Source organism: Prunus mume, linkage group LG5 (genome assembly GCF_029339155.1).
Source record: "Prunus mume cultivar Tortuosa linkage group LG5, ASM2933915v1, whole genome shotgun sequence".
NCBI classification, from domain to species: domain Eukaryota; kingdom Viridiplantae; phylum Streptophyta; class Magnoliopsida; order Rosales; family Rosaceae; genus Prunus; species Prunus mume.
This window is the reverse complement of record NC_142702.1, coordinates 5,235,797-5,254,514: the sequence shown is the minus strand read 5'-3', so window position 1 is coordinate 5,254,514 and position 18,718 is coordinate 5,235,797. Positions and strand designations below refer to the sequence as shown.

The following is an 18,718-nucleotide window of genomic DNA, read 5'->3' as shown; positions in this document are numbered from 1 at the left end:
GTCTTTTCCGACCAGTCTCGTAGTCGAAGGTGGCCGAATGGCGGTGTTGTGTCACCAGGAAGACGAACAGTCACTTTTTGCACAATGACTGTGTCGAATGGGAAGAGAAAGATGTGGGGAAGAGAGAGAAATAGGTTTTGTGCTGGGTTCCACGACTGCCACATCATCATTCAACGTCTGACCTGAAGGTCAATGTAACATTCGGTGTAAATTGGTCATATTTTGAAATGTCAGGTATGAAATTGATAAAATTAAAACATTAAGGCCCATTTCGATACTAACCCTAAACCTCCAGGGACAAAAATGTCATTAGTCCTTAATTATATATATAAGATTTTGAAAACTATTCTTTCTGTTCATTTTATAACCGGTCAAGTCAATCTGTAAGTAAGAATTTACCGGGTTGCCATGTTCTTGTGGATCTTCTATCTTTTGTGGGAACGTTAACAGAAATGCTACAATGGAGGAGTTGTGAAAAGGATTCAATCCCACCATCCAATGAGATAAAATATTAGACTTGAACTTTTTTAATGATTGAGTGGTTGGTTTGAACCCTCACTCAACCCCCACTAAAATTCCTCCCGGACGGTTAATATTTTGAGGATTTTGTTTGGGCTTCGGCCCTCCAAATTACCCACACGCAGAAAGCCTTGGAACGATTTAGGATCATGGAGTGAAACAATAAATTTAATCGGCAATAAACATTACAAGCATTTTCTTTTCCGGCCTTACGTTAACTTAGACCTGAGCACTTGTAGAAGCCATACTACTATGATACAATTCCCAATTAAAAAATTACTATCGGATGCTCCCAAAAACAAAGCTGAAGCAAAGTTGGCTTTGTTGGTCAAACACCAATCACCATAAATGAGTCCTAAGATCTGCATTTGATTCAATTGTGGGCCTTCTTGACGGAAAATGGCATCTGCAAGATATCAGCAAAAATGGCAGGTTATCAAAAGTTGTCATGCAAAAGTTGTCAAATGTTCTTGACGACTATGTTACATGACGGTCAAATTCCTGGACAGGGAAAAAAAGAATAAATGAGCAAACTGAACCGTAAAATATATCGATAGAAACTAAATAAACATGCTACATTGAAGAACTTCTGGTAAATGTCTCAAATAACCACAGGTTAGCAATTATTTCATTCTCCATATAAAAAAATCACCCATTTGATTATCCTATGTTGTACATGGCCACACTAAAATAAATAAATAAATAAATAAAAGAAAACAAGAAAAGGAAAGATTGATGCAAGCTGAAAGAACAATATTTCACACCAAGTTAATTCTTCTGTAAATCGTTTTCTCATAGCAACAAATAACTTTCCAATAAAATGACAAATTACATTCAAGTCAAAACTCCCCAATCAAGAGAAACTATACTAAAACGGAATATCTCCAAAATGTTTGAACAAAATGCCCAGGGAGAAACAAAAAACTTATCCTATCCCAAGGTGCTTCCACTTTCTCCTTGGCATCAAAGATCTATTCATTTCCAACCAAACAGTCCATATAAGAGCTAAGGCCGCACACCTCCATATAGTGACCACCTTGTGATTAGAATTACTTAACTGTGACCTCACTGTTGAGTATCTAGAGTAGATAAAAACCCCTACATAGTACAGTCAACAATAAGATCACAATTACTTTTTTTAAACGAAGACAGAGGGGTGGAGCCGGGACTTGCAAGATCAGTGCAATACTGGAGTCCACTCTTTGCTCATCAAGAAGCATGTATGCCTCGAGTTTACCAAATTTGACCGCATAAAGTTATATTCTAGATTTTTCCATATCCAACAGACGGGGGAGGGAGGGAAAACTTCCAACAATAAAACTATCCTCACAAAACACAAATGTCAACCACGATTGCTGTCCCGAAGCCAGCATGTGTATTTTATGCTAATTCAAGGTATCACACAGAGATCTAGCACAATGATATGCCATAAAACATCATGCACAAACCTTTACATAGGATTTGTCCGCACAAAGCTAATTTGAGACAGATAATTGCTCTCAGCAAAATCATGTAATGAACGGCGAGTTCGTGCCCCTTTAGGGTCAGATTTTCCAACCTCCTCCTTTAAAAATCTTCTGCACTCATCAGCATCCTGAAGCAACATAAGTAAGTATATAGCTCACAAGTTAAACACTACAAACTGAAACCATTGCTAGAGTTTACCTGTAAGAACTCCAGCATTTGCTCTTCAATTGTACCGCGCATTGCAAGAGTTTCCACGTGTATTGGACGAGTAGCACCCATCCGATGAGCACGACTAACAACTTGTTCCTCCATGCTAAAGAAGTTTCAACCAACAGAACAAATTAATGTCATGTGGGAAACATTTTGACTACGGTATTTATAAACTATTAAAGTAACTATGTAGTGAATCAAATAAATAGCTTTGATCTGTGAAATAGACAGGTTAGAACAGAAAGTGAAAGTTCTTTTCCAAGTAGAAGAGTTGTTATTTATTTATTTTTGTGAAATGGGCATGTGATATTTTTTTTTAGAAAAAAAAAAGAAACATGATATTAGGAATTTGAGAATGATAACCTTCTGTCCCATATTGGTTCCATTAAAAATACATGTGTTACAAAGCTCAGATCGAGACCCAGTGCAGCACTTCCATCCATCAAAAGAACCGTGCAACTAGTATCATGCTGGAACATCGCCAGTGACTTCATCTGAACCAATGAAAGTAAATTAGTTTTACACCAAAAAATAAGAATTTGAATTACCTAAGAGCATATGACAATAAACAAAATATATAATAGAAGAGGAAAAAACATGTACCTTGTTGCTAGAATGCATTGGACTATACATCCCAGCATATTTAATACCAGCAATGGTCAACTGACAAAAAAAGAATGAAGTTGAAATCCCATTACTTATACAAACACACATAACAACACAAATCCATAACAGGGTATGGTATACAATAGTCACCTGCTGTTCAATAACATGTATATGCTCAAGAAATTGAGAAAATACCAAAACTTTTTCCAAATTTGTTTCATGAGTCTTGGTGGTCCTTTTAAAGTCATGAACTTGCCTCAGTCCTTTTGAATTGCTCATCTCAGACAGACAAACTAAATTGTCAGTGCGCATGGCATTATTGTTGTCATCCGGAGGGCAATCAACATTGCTATTAGCTTCCTGCAGTGCTTTCAATTTCTGTACAACATAGGTGACTTTACTGCTAGATGTTGACTGCCAATCAGGATCCCAGTTATCCTGCATAAAGCAAAAGGCAAACATCGGTAAAGTTCGTCCCAAAAAAAACAAAAAGCAAAATGAAAATAGTTAAACTTGTCTTGCCTGTTTATATGAGGGTTGTAACTCAATAAGATCTTTGGGAACAGGCCACTTAGGATTGGGATTTTCTGGCCGAGTTAGTGCATCCGGAGTTTCCATCTCATATAAGTGACCACAGCCAGGATATGTACACCTTTCACTGTCCAAACCAACACAATCGAGGCACAAAAGATGCCTACATGGTGTAATGACAGGTAACCGACACCATTCCTTGCATCTAATAACATAATATGCAATCAATAATCAGTAATCAAAATTTTCTGGCAAATCTATGATTTTGTGGCAGGAGTGACAACAACTAATATTACCTTATACAGTTGCCACCATAAAGGAGATTATATTTTATAAAAGCATACTCCTCAGACGTGGGATCTAGACCATCTTCAGCTAGAATATCCATAGTTTCTTGAATATCTTCACCAGCATCTGTTACTTTTATATGCCCAGCCACACAGCAAGATAGTCTGACATTTCCAATAGTTGTACTTCGAAATTTCCACTGTTTTGGATTCAAAAGACTCTCAACATGAGAAGGATCATTCCAGTCAGCCATTAATATATTGCGCCGCACTGTAACTACCAATTCGTTGTAACTTCTTGCATGCTCCTCTGTAAAATCAAGATAAGTAACTTTCTTGATGCAGGGTGGAATAGTCTGCAAATCTACCTTTCTTGCACTAATCATGCACCTATGCAGTAAATGCAACAAACGAGATCGTCCTTCTTCCATTTTTGCTTCAAAAGGCCTAAGAATCCCAGCTTCCCAAGACTTATGATTCTTCCCATAAGCTTCCTCATGAAGGAACTTAAGCAATGGTTGAAGATGCGACAGCTGACTGTTGGGTGTATTAGGAGTTGGAGTTCCAGTCAATATCCAACGGTTTGAAGCCATCAACGAAACTGCCATCTGCATTTTGTTTGTCAAGCTAAGACTTGAGCCAAGGGTATGCCCCTCATCTAACATGACTCTAAGCCAATGCACTTGCATCAATGCACTTTTCTTACGAGGGCCCCACTCTGCACTTAAACGATTGAATGTGGTTATGACAACATCGTAGTCCCAAGCTAGACTGTGTGCAGAAGGCTTCCTATGGTCATTCCAAAAATAAACCCGTAGCTGACCAGGCCTTACATGCTTCTGGATTTGGGTTTTCCAATGATCAACTAAGTTGGTTGGAACAACAATTAGGGTTGCTCTTGAAAGATACAGCCTAACTGAATCCAATGGTGCACAAAGAGCGATTCTGAGAGCAGCAACGTCGAAACTCATATTGTGAAGATTTCGTGGGTAATACCACCTATTAACACCCTTTTCTACTCTTCTTTTGAGACCAAATGCTTGAAATATTTTTTGAAACCCATAGGCATCCTCACCAGGCGTTACACAGGTGCTTATGAAAGGACTTCGCAAACCAATTGTCTCCATTGCTGAGAGCTTGTCAGAAGGAAGTTTAGCCAACCAATTTAGGGATTTCTTTGTTATGGAGTTTATCAAGGCATAATGCTCTTTAAGTACACTGATGAAGAAAGAAACGTTTTGTTCCTCTCCTCCAGATGTCTCCTTTGTGTAAAATCCCAGTAAATATGTTATTGGCCGGCAATTATCCCAGGATTCTTCAGGAACACTACAACTCTGGTAGAAAGGATCGGCATTCATGCTACAAAACCATGCTGCACTAGCATCAGAACTACTACTTTCTGGAAGCTTCCGCCACTTGCAGCAAGCATCACACTGAACCCAGGTGTCGTTATAATCATAATTATCTCCATTAACCTTCCCAAGCCTCTTGTGACTGTTTGAAAGTCCATGTGGCATACCAGCTCGCTTTTTCTGAGTGACATGTCCTGGACCATCAGAAACATGATTCATTCTACTAGAGTTTTTCCCCGCTTTTCTTTTTCTGGATTTGCTAGATGCTACGTCAAATGCAGGAAAAAGATTTTTACTGATGCGACTCAAGTTTTGGGTGCATCGAACTACACACATTGCTGGATCAGAGTATGCACCTGCTGCTGTTTCTATTCCTTTACCAGAAGGTCCAGGACATGAATTATTGAATCCTGGAATTTGCTCATCAAGAAGTACCTTAGCTCTTTTCGATCGGTAGTATTTGGAATACCCAAGAATATTTTGAGCATTCTGAACCATGTCCCTCTTTTCCAAGAGCATGTTCCTATCAGTGGCATGAACCCCATTAAGCTCATAATAACCACATCTCTGGTCTCCATTATGCATACACCAGTTAACAAGTACCCCATCTGGTGGATTTGACAGTGTTCCTTGTGTCTTCAGAATAAGGGAAAGAGCAGTTATAGTCTTGCCTAATCCAGGCTCATCACAGAACATTCCCCCGTGAAAATCATTGACAGTGGGAGCCACCCCAGTGATTATTTCCCCAGATATGGTGTTTATGTAGAAAGAAAATCCATCTTCAGTTGAGAAAGCCATGTACAACGGATGTGGCAAGACGTCAGCATTTCTCTCACGTTGTAGCATCCACTCAACTGCTGCTTGCTGATGAGGAAACAGTTTAAGTTTCATGCATGGCATGATTGAGACAGCCAGCAGTCTCAGATGGCGGCAGGTTGCAGACACCCTAACAAGGTCAATTGGGCTAAGCACAGCAAGAATACCAAGTAAAATGTCATCAGATATCTCCGAAATACCAGATCTACAAGAGTCATCACATGACTGTATTCTAGAAGAATTAGGTTTGCCAGTCGTTGCAACACTAGGTAAGCTCTTAAAAATTTCATGAAGCTCAAATAGCTTTTTCTTCGAAGAATCAGAGAAATTATGATGCAGCTTGCAACCAAAAACATGGCAATCTGAAAGATTCCATATGCTTCTATTTGTTCCTACAGTATTTTCGAGATAATCTCCATTGATGAGCATTGCGCTTCTCTCTCCCCAATCAGAACTGCAAAGTGATGTTGTTGAACTTGTTAGGGTGACAAGAACGATATAGAGGTTTTCAATTGTTGGGTAAAGGACCCTTCACTGAATCTGAATAAACCAACTGCAGTAAAACATATAAATAATAAAAAGAAAACAAATTGAAAACTGCAACAACCATTTTCTTAGTTAAGGCAAGTGAAATTGTGTCAAGGAGATAATGCAACAGACAAGAATAACTAGGATTCATAACATCTCTCTTAAGCTGGCCAATCAAAACCTAAATTGTACACATGCCAACCAGTGCTCTGTACCGGCATATTAATATTAGAAAAGACAAACGTAGACACGGGTGAATGGCAGGGACATCCTATTTCTGGGGTGTAAACCAATGATTACCATCAACGATAACTTAAGTTGTTTAACCAACTCACGCCAATGTGATACTGACACCTCATTGGTGAGGAACTTTCATTAATCCATGTTGTTTTCTTAAGTATACAAATCTAATTCCATATATAAATATATATGGTAATGTTTCTTGCCGGAATGTAAATGAGGAACTCTAATTAATCCATGTTGTTTTATCAAGTACAAATGTCTAATTCCATATATAAATATACGGTAATGTTTCTTGCCGGAATGTAAATCAGGATGGCTGTCTAAGTGTCTAAGTGAGGAGAGTCTAACATGTCAAAGTTTATTTCTCCCCTAACATTCAACATTTCCAAATTAGCTAATCAACATCTAATTGATATACACAGATATAGACATATAAACGCATATACACATAAATATTAAGAAAAACGAAAGAGTGCCGTCTTGCATGTCACCTCAAATGTCGGAACAGAGCACCGGCGACGGAGCCGGACCTCGGGAACTGCCAACCAGACAATAATGCAATTGGGAGATAGACATCAACCAGCAAAACAGCCCTGACTTCTCCATTGGCACCGGCCTCAACCCGAACCAATCGAGCATCTATCATCAAGCACTTGTTCATAACCAAAGAGTGAAGCTGGTGCACCACGCTTATGCTCCCATTCACCAGCCCTATACTCCTCTTCCGCATTCCTATCTTCTTCGAGACCTCCGGGGCCTTCCTCTTCTTCCCCAACTCCGAAGAAGAGGAAGCCTCGCATTGCTCCGAATCATTATTCGTCGAATCATCGGCGTTGGGGTTCTCGTCTATGGGAGATAGGACGACGTCGTTTCTTGACGTGAAACTCACGCCGATTTGGGAGAATTGGAAGCGGGTGCCGAAAGGTAAGATTTGGCGGAGATCAGGGTGGTCCGGGGAAGTAACAGTGAGAACGGCACAGAGGAAACCGCTGAGCTTGTGGTCGGAGAACGACGCCGTATCCTCCTGCTCCTCCATGGAATTGACACAGGGATGGATTTACAGAGATTGAGAAGAATTTAAATAAGAAAATTAGTGCATGCAATTGGTTAGGGTTGGGAGTGCGTGCGAAGGTACATTGGTTGATAAATCAGTGTGTTTGAATAACGAATATTGAATTGAATTGAACAGGGAAACATGGGATGGGATGATGATGAGGAGGCTTGTTTTGGTCCTGATGAGGAGAGGAGACTGCTGTAACTGGTGGGGTCTGCTTTCCGGGTAAGGGCTTTGTTTATCGCCACATTTGGGAGATTTGTAAAAGCAAGTCCAATTTAGGGAAGATTTGGGAACATACTCTCTTCTTAATTAATTAATATCCAATTGTAGTTTGTCGGATTTTCCACTTTGGTCTCTATGATTTTAAGGCTATGTCTACATTTTTATCCAATTTTTGTAATGGAATAAGCATGTCTCTCTTGTGTTGAGTATTTTAGATGGAAATTTGGACTTGTCCCCAAATTTTGATGGATATTAAATTATATATGGCAAAATACGATAATTAAAATCAAATGGATCAAGGTACAAAATCCAATAAGGAAACTACATGAAGTAACATTTTTCTCATAAATTAATGTCTCTAGTATTATGGATAATAAAAAAAATATACCCGAAGTTTTAAATTTTATTGTTTTAGCAAAGCCTAAAAGATGTCTAAGTGCCAGTTTGAAGATGCTTAATTTGAGTGATAAGTGATTTTAAAAAAAATTTGGGAAGCCCAACCCATTTGGTAAACTATGAGAAAATCACTTATTATTAAAAATTGATGTAAGAGAAATCTATAAGGGAAAGTAGCTAATTAGGTGTTTTCATTTTCTGATTATGCAGAATCAGTTTTGAAGAGGAGTTGGGTTTAATGGTTATGCCACAATTATTGTCTGATTATATGGAAATCAGTACCAATAACACTTTTAACAAAAAGTTTACCAAACGCCAAATTGCTTTCTCTCACAACAAATCTAACAACCATTATTTTCACAGCACAGTAATGCCAAACTGGCCCTAAGTCTATAAAATTTGATTGGAGAGACCTACCATCATATTTGTTTTGAGGAATGTCATTGTGTCTTTCGTCTTATTGAGAGATTCATGTCTCTTTTAAGAGTCAATATTCAACATTATCGCAATTCTCTAGAAAAAAAAATCCATTCAACTAAAAAAAAAAAGGAAAAAACATTCAAGATTATTTTGTATTTAATTATCCAACAAGAACCATCAAATATCATAATAATATCACCAAGATGAATCGAATGTGCTAAGAATATAGTACAAATATATCCACGTACGGACAAATTGAAATTAAACTTTTTTTTTTTTTTTTTTTTTTTACCAAACGGATTGAAATTAAACTTCAACGTTGGACAATTAAAATGTTGGGCAGATTGGAATAATAATAACACAGGTTATGTTTTCTTCTTTTGTTAATTCAAAATAATAATACGATTTGGAATTTCAAATAACGCAGGTTAGATGCGAGTTTCATAGATTTGGACCAAGAGGTTGGACATGGAGAATAAAGAAGGGTGGACTATCTATTTTTTGCTTTCTCAGTTTTTCCACGGTTTTTTTTTTTATTTATTTATAAAATTACATCTAATTTTGAAAATGAGTTGAATGATAAAAGTTCGGCCACTATATAATTTTTAATTTTTTAATATATATTATTTGTATTCAATAATATGTGAGAATATATGTATAATACGTGAATTTTGTGTGTATTATTAAAAATTTTGTAAAAAAATACATACGTACAATATTAGTATTGTAATATTTCTTTTATAAAAAAAAACAAAAAAAACCGAGCATAGACGCCAGGCTATACTATTTATTTTTCAAAATTAGGAAAAACCAAGTATAGTGGCGCATTATACTATTTCTTAAAAAAAAATTAAAAACTGCCGCTCAGCTATACTATTGCTTTTTATTATAAAAAAAAGGCTTTTTATCACAAATGGTCCTTCACGTTTTCGAAATTATCACGAATGGTCCTTGAGGTTTTTTTGTGACACTAATAGTCCTTAACGTTTGGACTTTTTATCACAAATGGTCCCTACCGTCAAAAATTATGTTAAGTGTCTGAGGTGGAAGAAAAGTGGAACCCACATGTCCAATTACATCGTGACATGTGGATTAAATAAATAAAGAAATATTTTTTTTAATGAAAAATCATTAAAAAATCATTTAGCCTCTCTCTCTCTCTCTCTCTCTCTCTCTCTCTCTCTCTCTCTCCGTCTCTCTATCTCTCTTTTCCTCTGCCCTCTCTCCTTCCTGTGCTTTCCCTCTCCCTCTGCTCTATTTCAGCCAAGACCAATTGAGCCTCTCTGTTGTTTCGTTTTCTTAAGAAATCTATTTCAGCCAAGACAAACCAAATAGCTGGGAATGCCTTAATTTCCCCAAGCCCAATACTTCAAGATCTTAATTTTATAATTCCATCAATATTTAATCAACCAAATACAAAATGAAGCATCAAATATCAGTCCCACCGAGCAGTAATCTTCACTTTTGCCAAATATCCGTACAAAATGTGCAGATGATGGGCTGACCGAGCAGTAATCTTCACTTTTGTCAAATATCAAAGTTAAAATAAAAAGAAGCCGGTTTTTTTTATTTTTAAAATTTTCCCTACAGACCAACCAATGGGTACTCAAAGTGAAGAATATTGAAGATCAAAGTGAAGATAGCACCAAGCAGTTATCTTCACTTCACAAATACTTCAAGCTAAATGAAATCTCGGATCGTGAGCAACTCACAGATAGCTAACGAGCATCATTGCAGGTCTGACATCAAGAGAAGAGCGCGCTCTTTGGGGACTTTCATCGAACAATTTGCAGAGGTCGGGGTCACTTGACCACCCTTGCTCCTCTGTGGATCCGTCCCTGAGAGCAACTATATATCTTATATTTTTTTCTTGCAGGTGGCAGAGGGAAAGAAAAAAACAGAGGGAGAAGAGATGGAGAGCAAAGGGTGGAGAGCAAGGGCAGAGGGGGAGAGAGACGGAGTAAGGAAGGGGATGAAAAGTTGCAGAAAAAAAATATGGAATTTTCATTAAAAATGTATTTAATTATTTTTTTAATCCACATGTCACAATGTGATTGGACATGTGGGCTCCACTTACCTTCCACATCACACTTAACGGAATTTATAACGGCAGGGACCATTTGTGATAAAAAATCCAAACGTTAAGGACTATTAGTGTCACAAAAAAAGGTCAAGGACCATTCGTGATAATTTCGTAAACGTTAAGGACCATTTGTGATAAAAACCAAGTATAGTGGCGCAGTTATACTATTTCTTTAAAAAAAAAAAATTAAAAACTGCCGCTCAGCTATACTATTGCTTTTTATTATAAAAAAAAAGGACCCTCCTATTTGCATTAGTTTATACTTTAAAGATACTAATTTGGTATAGCCGCGCAGCTATACAAGTAAAATGTGTATGCGTTTTATGCGGCAAAAAATTTGGCAAATTACGACGTCAAATTTCGGCCACTATTTAATATGAGAATTTTGTGTGTATTATTGAAACTTTTGTACGTACATATTTTTCATTTTTAGTACACATATATTTTACAAAATTTTAATAATACATGTAAAATTCACATATTATACACATAATTCACATATTATATAGTGGCCAAACTTTTAAGTTGTAATTTGCCAAAATTTTGTAGAATAAAACACGTACGCATTTTACTTGTATAGATGTGCGGCAATACCAAATTAATATCTATAAAGTATAAACTAATGCATAGAGGGTCCTTTTTTCATTTTTCTTTTTATAAAATAGTATAGCCGTATGGGTATACTCGGTTTTTACCTTTAAAAAAAAGAAAAAAAAGAAATAGTAGTTGCGTGGCTATATTATGTTTTTCTTATTTTTTAAAAAGAAATAGCACAATACTCGTATTGACCATGTACGTAAATATTTTTCATATTTAATACACTTATGTTTTACAAAATTTTCAATAATACACACAAAATTCACGTATTATATAGTGGCCGAACTTTTAAGTTGTAATTTGCCAAAATTTTGCTGAATAAAACACGTACTTTTTATTGGTATAGCCGCGCGGGTATACCAAATTAATATCTATAAAGTATAAACTAATGCAACTAGGTGGGTCTTTTTTTCCTTTTTTCTTTTTATATTAAATAGTATAGCCGACCGGCTATACTCGGTTTTAAATTTTTTTAGAAAGAGATAGCATAGCCGGCCGGCTATGTTTTTTAAATTCTTTTAAGGCACAGTATAGCCGCGCGGCTATACTAGGTTTAATTTTGAAAAAAGAAATAGTACAACTGCGCGACTATATTTGGTTTTCCTAATTTTTAAAAATGAAATAGTCGCACGGCTATACGCGGTTTTCTCCGTAATATTTTTAAAAAAGAAATAGTATAGCTATACTCGGTGTTTTCCTAATTTTTTAAAAAGTAAACATATATTATTCGTATTGAACATATACGTACGTATTTTTCATATTTAATACACATTTTTTACAAATTTTCTATAATACACACAAAATTCACATATTATACACATAATTCTCATATTATATAGTGGCAGAACTTTTAAGTTTTAATTTGCCAAAATTTTGCCGAATAAAACGTACGCATTTTACTTGTATAGCCTCGTGGCTACACCGAATTAATATCTATAAAGTAGAAACTAATGCAACTAGGAGGGTTCTTTTATTTTTTTATTTTTTATTTTTTATATTAAATCATATAGTCGGCCTGCTATACTCGGTTTTTTATATTTATTTTTTATATTTATTTTTTGAAAAGAAATAGTACAATACTTGTTTATACCATAATCAACTGAGCATACCTGGGACTAGAGGACCAACGCACAAACAAACCCATTACCTGTCGAATGTAGTGCACTTCTGAGAAACCTTAGGTACCAGTGACCTTATCTTCTCAACTATCAAAGACACCTTCCTCCGATGTATCAATTGCCTGTCAAGGTAGTTGCTGAAGCTCTCAAACTATAGAACTTAGAACCACTGACATGTGTCGCCACCACAACAACTTCCATAAAGTCCCACATCGAAATTTTTTGCAAACTCTCAATTTCACTTTCCTATGAAAGAGGAATAGTGCCTAGGTAAAAGGGGTAACTACTTTTGACATTTACTATTACCCTGCCAAAATTACCACGCATCCCACACTTGTTGACTTAAGCATCGAAGAGCTTTCGGCAGGTACCATACTGGTGCCCTAAGCTTGACGATTGCTTCTTCTTCATTTTCTTCCACAGGATCTCTCCTTGCCAAAGGTCTACAATCCTCTTGCCCAGCTGAAAATTCAACACTTCTTTCACCTAAGTTGACTTCCGATTTTGGATGTCAACAATACTCGTATTGAACATGTACGTAAAGTTTTTGTAATTGGATTTCAATAAAAACGCAGCAAATGACTAGTCAACTATATTATAATGCTGTCCAAGTTTTGGAACCGATCCAAAATCAATTGGTCAAACAAATTGGCCACTTTAAGTTCGTACTATGAAGGGAGTAGTCGAAACATTGCATAGTTTTATTAATTGGATTTTATTAGTAACAACTCACCAAATGACTACTCCCACCATATTATGATGTTGCCCAAGTTTTGGGCCCTATTTGAACTCAATTGATCAAAGAAGTTGGTCACTTTAAGTTCGTACCGTAAAGGAAGTGGTTGGAATATTACATAGTTTTAGTGATTGGATTTCACTAAAAACTCACCAAATGACTCCTTCCGCCACATTATGATGTTGCCCAAGTTTTGAGCTCGAACTGAAATCAATTGATAAAAGAATTTGGTCACTGTAAGTTCTTATCCATGCTCGTCCCCTAAATGGATTGGTTACAATATTGCATAGTTTTAGTAATTGGATTTCATAAAAAAAACTCACCAAAAGACTTCTCCCTCCATATTATGATGTTTCCCAAGTTTTGGGCTTGATCCGAAATCAATTGGTAAATGAAGTCGGTCACTTTCAGTTCGTACCATAAGCTAGGTGGTCGGACCATTGCATAGTTTTATTAACTGGATTTCAGCAAAAACTCACCAAATGACTCCTCCCACCATATTATGATGTTGCCCAAGTTTCTTTCTCGATTTGAAATCAATTGGTCAAAGAAGTTGGTCATCTTATGTTCGTACCCAAGTTCGTACAATAAAGGGAGTGGTTGGAACGTTGCATAATTTTAGTAATTGGTTAAAGAAGTTGGTCACTTTAAGTTTGTACCGTAAAGGGAGTGGTTGGAACATTGCATAATTTTATTAATTGGATTTTAGTAACAACTCACCAAATGACTCCTCCCACCATATTATGATGTTGCCCAAGTTTTGGGCTCGATTTGAACTCAATTGATCACTTTAAGTTTGTACCGTAAAGGGAGTGGTTAGAACATTGCAAAGTTTTATTAATTGGATTTTGGTATAAACTCACCAAATGACTCCTCCCACTATATTATGATGTTGCCCAAGTTTTTTGCTCGATCCGAAATCAATTGGTCAAAGACGTTGGTTATTATAAGTTCGTACCCAAGTTCATCCCATAAATGGATTGGTTACAACTTTGCATAGTTTTAGCAATTAGATTTCAGTAAAAACTACCCAAATGACTCCTCCCACCACATTATAATGTTCCCCAAGTTTTGGTTCGATCCGAAATCAATTGGTCAAAAAGGTTGGTCATTTAAGTTTGTACCCAAGTTCATACCGTAAAGGGAGTTGTTGAAAAATTGAATAGTTTAAGTGATTGTATTTTAATAAATACTCATCAAATGACTCCTCCCACCATATTAATGTTGCCCAACTTTTAGCATAAATCTGAAATCAGTTGGTCAAAGAAGTTAGTCACTTTAAGTTCGTACCCCAGATCGTACACTAAAGGGTGTGGTTGAAGCATTGCATACTTTTAGTGATTGAATTTCAGTAAAAACTTATCAAATGACTTCTCTCACCATATTATGATGTTTGCCAAGTTTTGGCCTCAATCCGATAGCGATTGGTCAAAGAAGTTGGTCACTTTATGTTCATACCCAAGTTCATACCGTGAAGGGAGTCGTTGGAACATTGCATAGTTTTATTAATTGGATTTTAGTAAAAAAAAAAATCACCAAATGACTTCTCCCACTATATTATGATGTTGCCCAAGTTTTGGTTTCGATCCGAAATCAATTTGTCAAAGAAGTTAGGGACAATAAGTTCATATCCTAGTTCATAAAGTAACGGAAGTCATTGACACATTGCATAGTTTTATTATTTGGATTTTAGTAAAAACTCACCAAATAACTCATGCCAATATATTATGATGTTCCCTAAGTTTTGGGTTCGATCTGAAATCAATTGGTCTAAGAAGTTGGTCACTTTAAGTTCGTACCCAAGTTCATATCATAAAGGGAGTGGTTGGAACATTGCATAGTTTTAGTGATTGGATTTCAGTAAATACTCACCAAATGACTCCTGCCACCATATTATGATGTTGACCAAGTTTTGGCCCCGATCCGAAATCAATTGCCAAAGAGGTTGGTCAGTTTAAGTTCATACCTAAGTTCGTACCATGAAGGGAGTGGCTGGAACATTGCATAGTTTTATTAATTGAATTTTAGTAAAAACTCACCAAATGACTCCTCCCATTAAATTATGATGTTGCCCAAGTTTTGGGTTCAATCCTAAATGAATTGGTCAAAGAAGTTGGTCACTTTACATTTGTACCCAAGTTTGTATCGTAAAGGGAGTAGTTGGAACATTGCATAGTATTATTAATTGGATTTTAGTAAAAACTGACCAAATGACACTTCCCACCATATTATGATGTTGCCCAAGTTTTGGAATTGATCCAAAATCAATTGGTCAAACAAGTTGGTCACTTTAAGTTCGTATCCAAGTTTGTACCATAAAGGGAGTGGTCAGAACATTGCATATTATTATTAATTGGATTTTAGTAAAAACTCACCAAATGACACCTCCCACCATATTATGACGTTGCTTAAGTTTTGGGTTTGATCCGAAATCAATTGGTCAAAGAAGTTGGTCACCTTAAGTTCATACCCAAGTTTGCACCTTGAAGGAAGTGGTTGAAACATTACATGTCTAAAGCATATATTGAAGATAGAGAAATTTCACAGTAAAACAATCTTAGAGTTCAATTTTTTCTTCTTCTTTTTTTAAGAGGGAATGTTTGTCTTTTATCTACCTCATTCTCTCGAGTGCTACTAAATTCATTTATAGTTAGTAAAATATGGAACTGAAAAAATATGAATAAAATATGTACCTGTTTTATTTTTCAAAATTTTGGCAAATTACAACTGAAAATTTTGCCTGATACATAATATTTTAATATGTATTATTTTACCGAGTGTTTAAGACATGTACAGAAAACGGATGTATTATTGAAAAATAATTACTTATGTGTATAATGCGAGTATTAAAGGCAAAAATGCTAATTTCTTTATACGAGTAATAATTTTGGAAACGTTAAAAATAAAAAAGGGACAACAGAGACTCGAGTAATGCCCTAATAGTAATGGATAATGCTCTAAACTACTATTATTGGAAAACGAAAATTGGGGAAAAAAAAGATCCCAATATATATAAAGAATATAGGCGTGTGGCTATAATATTTTGAAAACTAAATAAATAAATAAAAGATTAAAGCCGGGCGGCTATACTATTTTATAAATAAATAAATAACAAACACGAATATAAAAACTAAATAAATAAAAAAAGACGAGTATAGTTGCCCGGCTATACTATATACATATTTATAATAAAAAAAGCCTCCTAGCACCTAGGGAATAGGCAACCAAGTGCCAAAAAAGTATAGGCTATACTATTTTAAAAAATAAATAATAAAACAACCTGAGTATAGCCGCGCGGCTGTAAGATTTTATAAATAAATAAATAAGAGTTAAGCCGTGCGGCTATACAATTTTTAAAAATAAATAATGTAAAAGACGAGTGTGGCCATGCGTTTATACTATTTTATAAATAAATAAATAAATAAAACCTGAGTATCGCCGCGCGGCTATACTATTTTTTTTAAAAGGAACTTCCTAGTTGCATTAGTTTATAGATATTAATTTGCTAGTTTAAATATATCTAAAGCATACATTAAAGATAGAGAAATTTCACAGTAAATCAATGTTAGAGTTCAATTGCTTTTGTTTTTGTTTTGTTTTTGTGGGAATGTTTGTCTTTTATCTTCCTCGTTCTCTCGAGTCCTACTAAATTCATTAATAGTTAGTAAAATACGTAATGTGAAAAATGCGTATGTGTTTTATTCTTCAAAATTTTGGAAAATACAACTAAAAAGTTCGCCCACTATATAATATTTTAATATATATTATTTTACCGAGTGTTTAAGATGTGTATAAGTAATGGATGTATTATTAAAAAATAATTACTTATGTGTATAATACGAGTATTAAAGGTGAAAATGCTAAATTCTTTATACGAGTAATAACTCTAGAAAAGTTAAAAATCAAAAGGAGATAATAGAGACTCAAGGAATGCCCTAATAGTAATGGATAATGCTCTAAACTACTATTATCTGAAAATGAAAATCGGGGAAAAAAATTATTAATTAAAAAAAAAAAAAAGATCAGTATATATATATATATATATATATATATATATATACAGAAAGCATTGAGGATCCCTCAAATAAGCATTTGAGGGACACCCCTTATAGGCCGCACTCTGGATTGTATTTCACTAATCCAAACATTCTATTTTGTAGATACTCATTCAAAGATCATCTCTACAAAAAATCACTTGAATCCAATATTATTTGACCACTCAATTGAGTTATTGAAATTTTAGTACTTTCTTGAAGCACCGTGTTCATTGATTTTGTAAGACACAATTGGATGTCGAAACGGTTTCCGATTTGTCTAATTTTTTATAAAGATGATCTATGAATGAAGACCTAAAAAATAGATGGTTTGGATCATTAGGAAAAAAATTGTAGGGTACCATAATGGGCGTCCCTCAATAGAAGGGGACTGTACACACACACACACACACACACAAAGCGTATAGCCGCGTGGCTATACTATTTTTAAACTAATTAAATAAATAAAAGCGTATCGCCCCACGGCTATACTATTTTATAAATAAATAAATAAATAAAAACACGAGTATAGCCAGCTGGCTATACTATTTTAAAAACTGAATAAGTAAGTAAAAGACGATTATAGCTGAACGGTATAGTATTTTAAAAACTAAATAATAAAAGTATAGCCGTCCGGCTATACTATTTTATAAGTAAAATAAAAAAACCAAGAATAGCTAAGCGGCTATACTATTTTTAAAACTAAATAAATTGAAAAGATGAGTATAGCCTCTCTTTTTCTTTTATATTTTTTTTCCGATTTTCATTTGTCAATAAGAGAAGTTTAGAACATTATCCATTACTGTTAGGCCATTACCCGAGTCTTTATTGTCCCCTTTTGATTTTTAACTTTTCCAGAGTTATTAGTCGTATATAGAATTTTACATTTAATACAGTATTATACACGTACGTACCTATTTTTTAATAATACATCCATGCTTTGTAAATGTCTTAAAAACTCAGTAAAATTCACATTTTTGAAAAAGCAAACATACAACACTCTTATTGAACATGTACGTACATATTTTTCATATTTAATACATGTATTTTTTACAAAATTTTCAGTAATACAAAAAAAAATCACATATTATACACATAATTCTCATATATTATAGTGGCCGATCTTTTAAGTTGTAATTTGCCAAACTTGTGCCGAATAAAACACAAACGCATTTTACTTGTATAGCCACGTGGCTATACCAAATTAATATCTATAAAGTGTAAATTAATGCAACTATGAGGGTCCTTTTTTCTTACTTTTTTAAGAAAGAAATAGTATAGCCGCGTGACTATTTAAAATGAAACTCGAGCATCATTGCAATTTTTTTTAATCAAAGGATATCATTGCAATTAAAAACCCTTTCTTTTTATAAATATTAAAAGCGTGTGGAAAGGTGTCACAAAAATTAGAAAGGGAAATTAAGAGATTTGTAGTTCAAGTGGTTAAGAGTAGTTACCCATTACCCGACTTCATGTGTTTGGATCACCCTCCCCCA

At 35.1% G+C, this 18,718-nt stretch overlaps 1 protein-coding gene across 4 annotated transcripts; it reads right to left on the bottom strand.

The window, feature by feature from the left end:
* Positions 1-659: 659 nt before the first annotated feature.
* On the bottom strand, positions 660-7,890 carry LOC103344176 (SNF2 domain-containing protein / helicase domain-containing protein / F-box family protein). 4 transcript variants are annotated; one of them, XM_089053251.1, is made up of 9 exons: positions 7,051-7,886; positions 3,630-6,242; positions 3,325-3,538; positions 2,953-3,240; positions 2,800-2,859; positions 2,560-2,690; positions 2,185-2,299; positions 1,968-2,113; positions 660-1,020 (listed from the first exon to the last, which is right to left on the bottom strand). In XM_089053251.1, the coding sequence occupies exons 1-8, from the start codon at positions 7,593-7,595 to the stop codon at positions 1,970-1,972; spliced, it is 4,110 nt and encodes a 1,369-aa protein (XP_088909377.1). In that variant the 5' UTR covers positions 7,596-7,886; the 3' UTR covers positions 660-1,020; positions 1,968-1,969. The 4 variants fall into 4 exon arrangements, 3 of the variants coding, with proteins under 3 accessions (XP_088909377.1, XP_088909379.1, XP_088909378.1); XM_089053253.1 differs by having other exon boundaries at positions 3,630-6,341; positions 7,051-7,187; XM_089053252.1 differs by lacking the exon at positions 660-1,020 and adding an exon at positions 1,258-1,844.
* Positions 7,891-18,718: the final 10,828 nt, after the last annotated feature.

Excerpts from the sequence above, each read along its gene's own strand:
- LOC103344176 (XM_089053251.1), bottom strand. The coding sequence starts at position 7,595 with ATGGAGGAGCAGGAGGATACGGCGTCGTTCTCCGACCACAAGCTCAGC. Across the intron at positions 2,860-2,952 it reads TACATGTTATTGAACAGCAG|TTGACCATTGCTGGTATTAA; the intron begins GTGACTATTGTA and ends TTTTTTTGTCAG. Across the intron at positions 2,300-2,559 it reads GAACCAATATGGGACAGAAG|CATGGAGGAACAAGTTGTTA; the intron begins GTTATCATTCTC and ends AAACTTCTTTAG.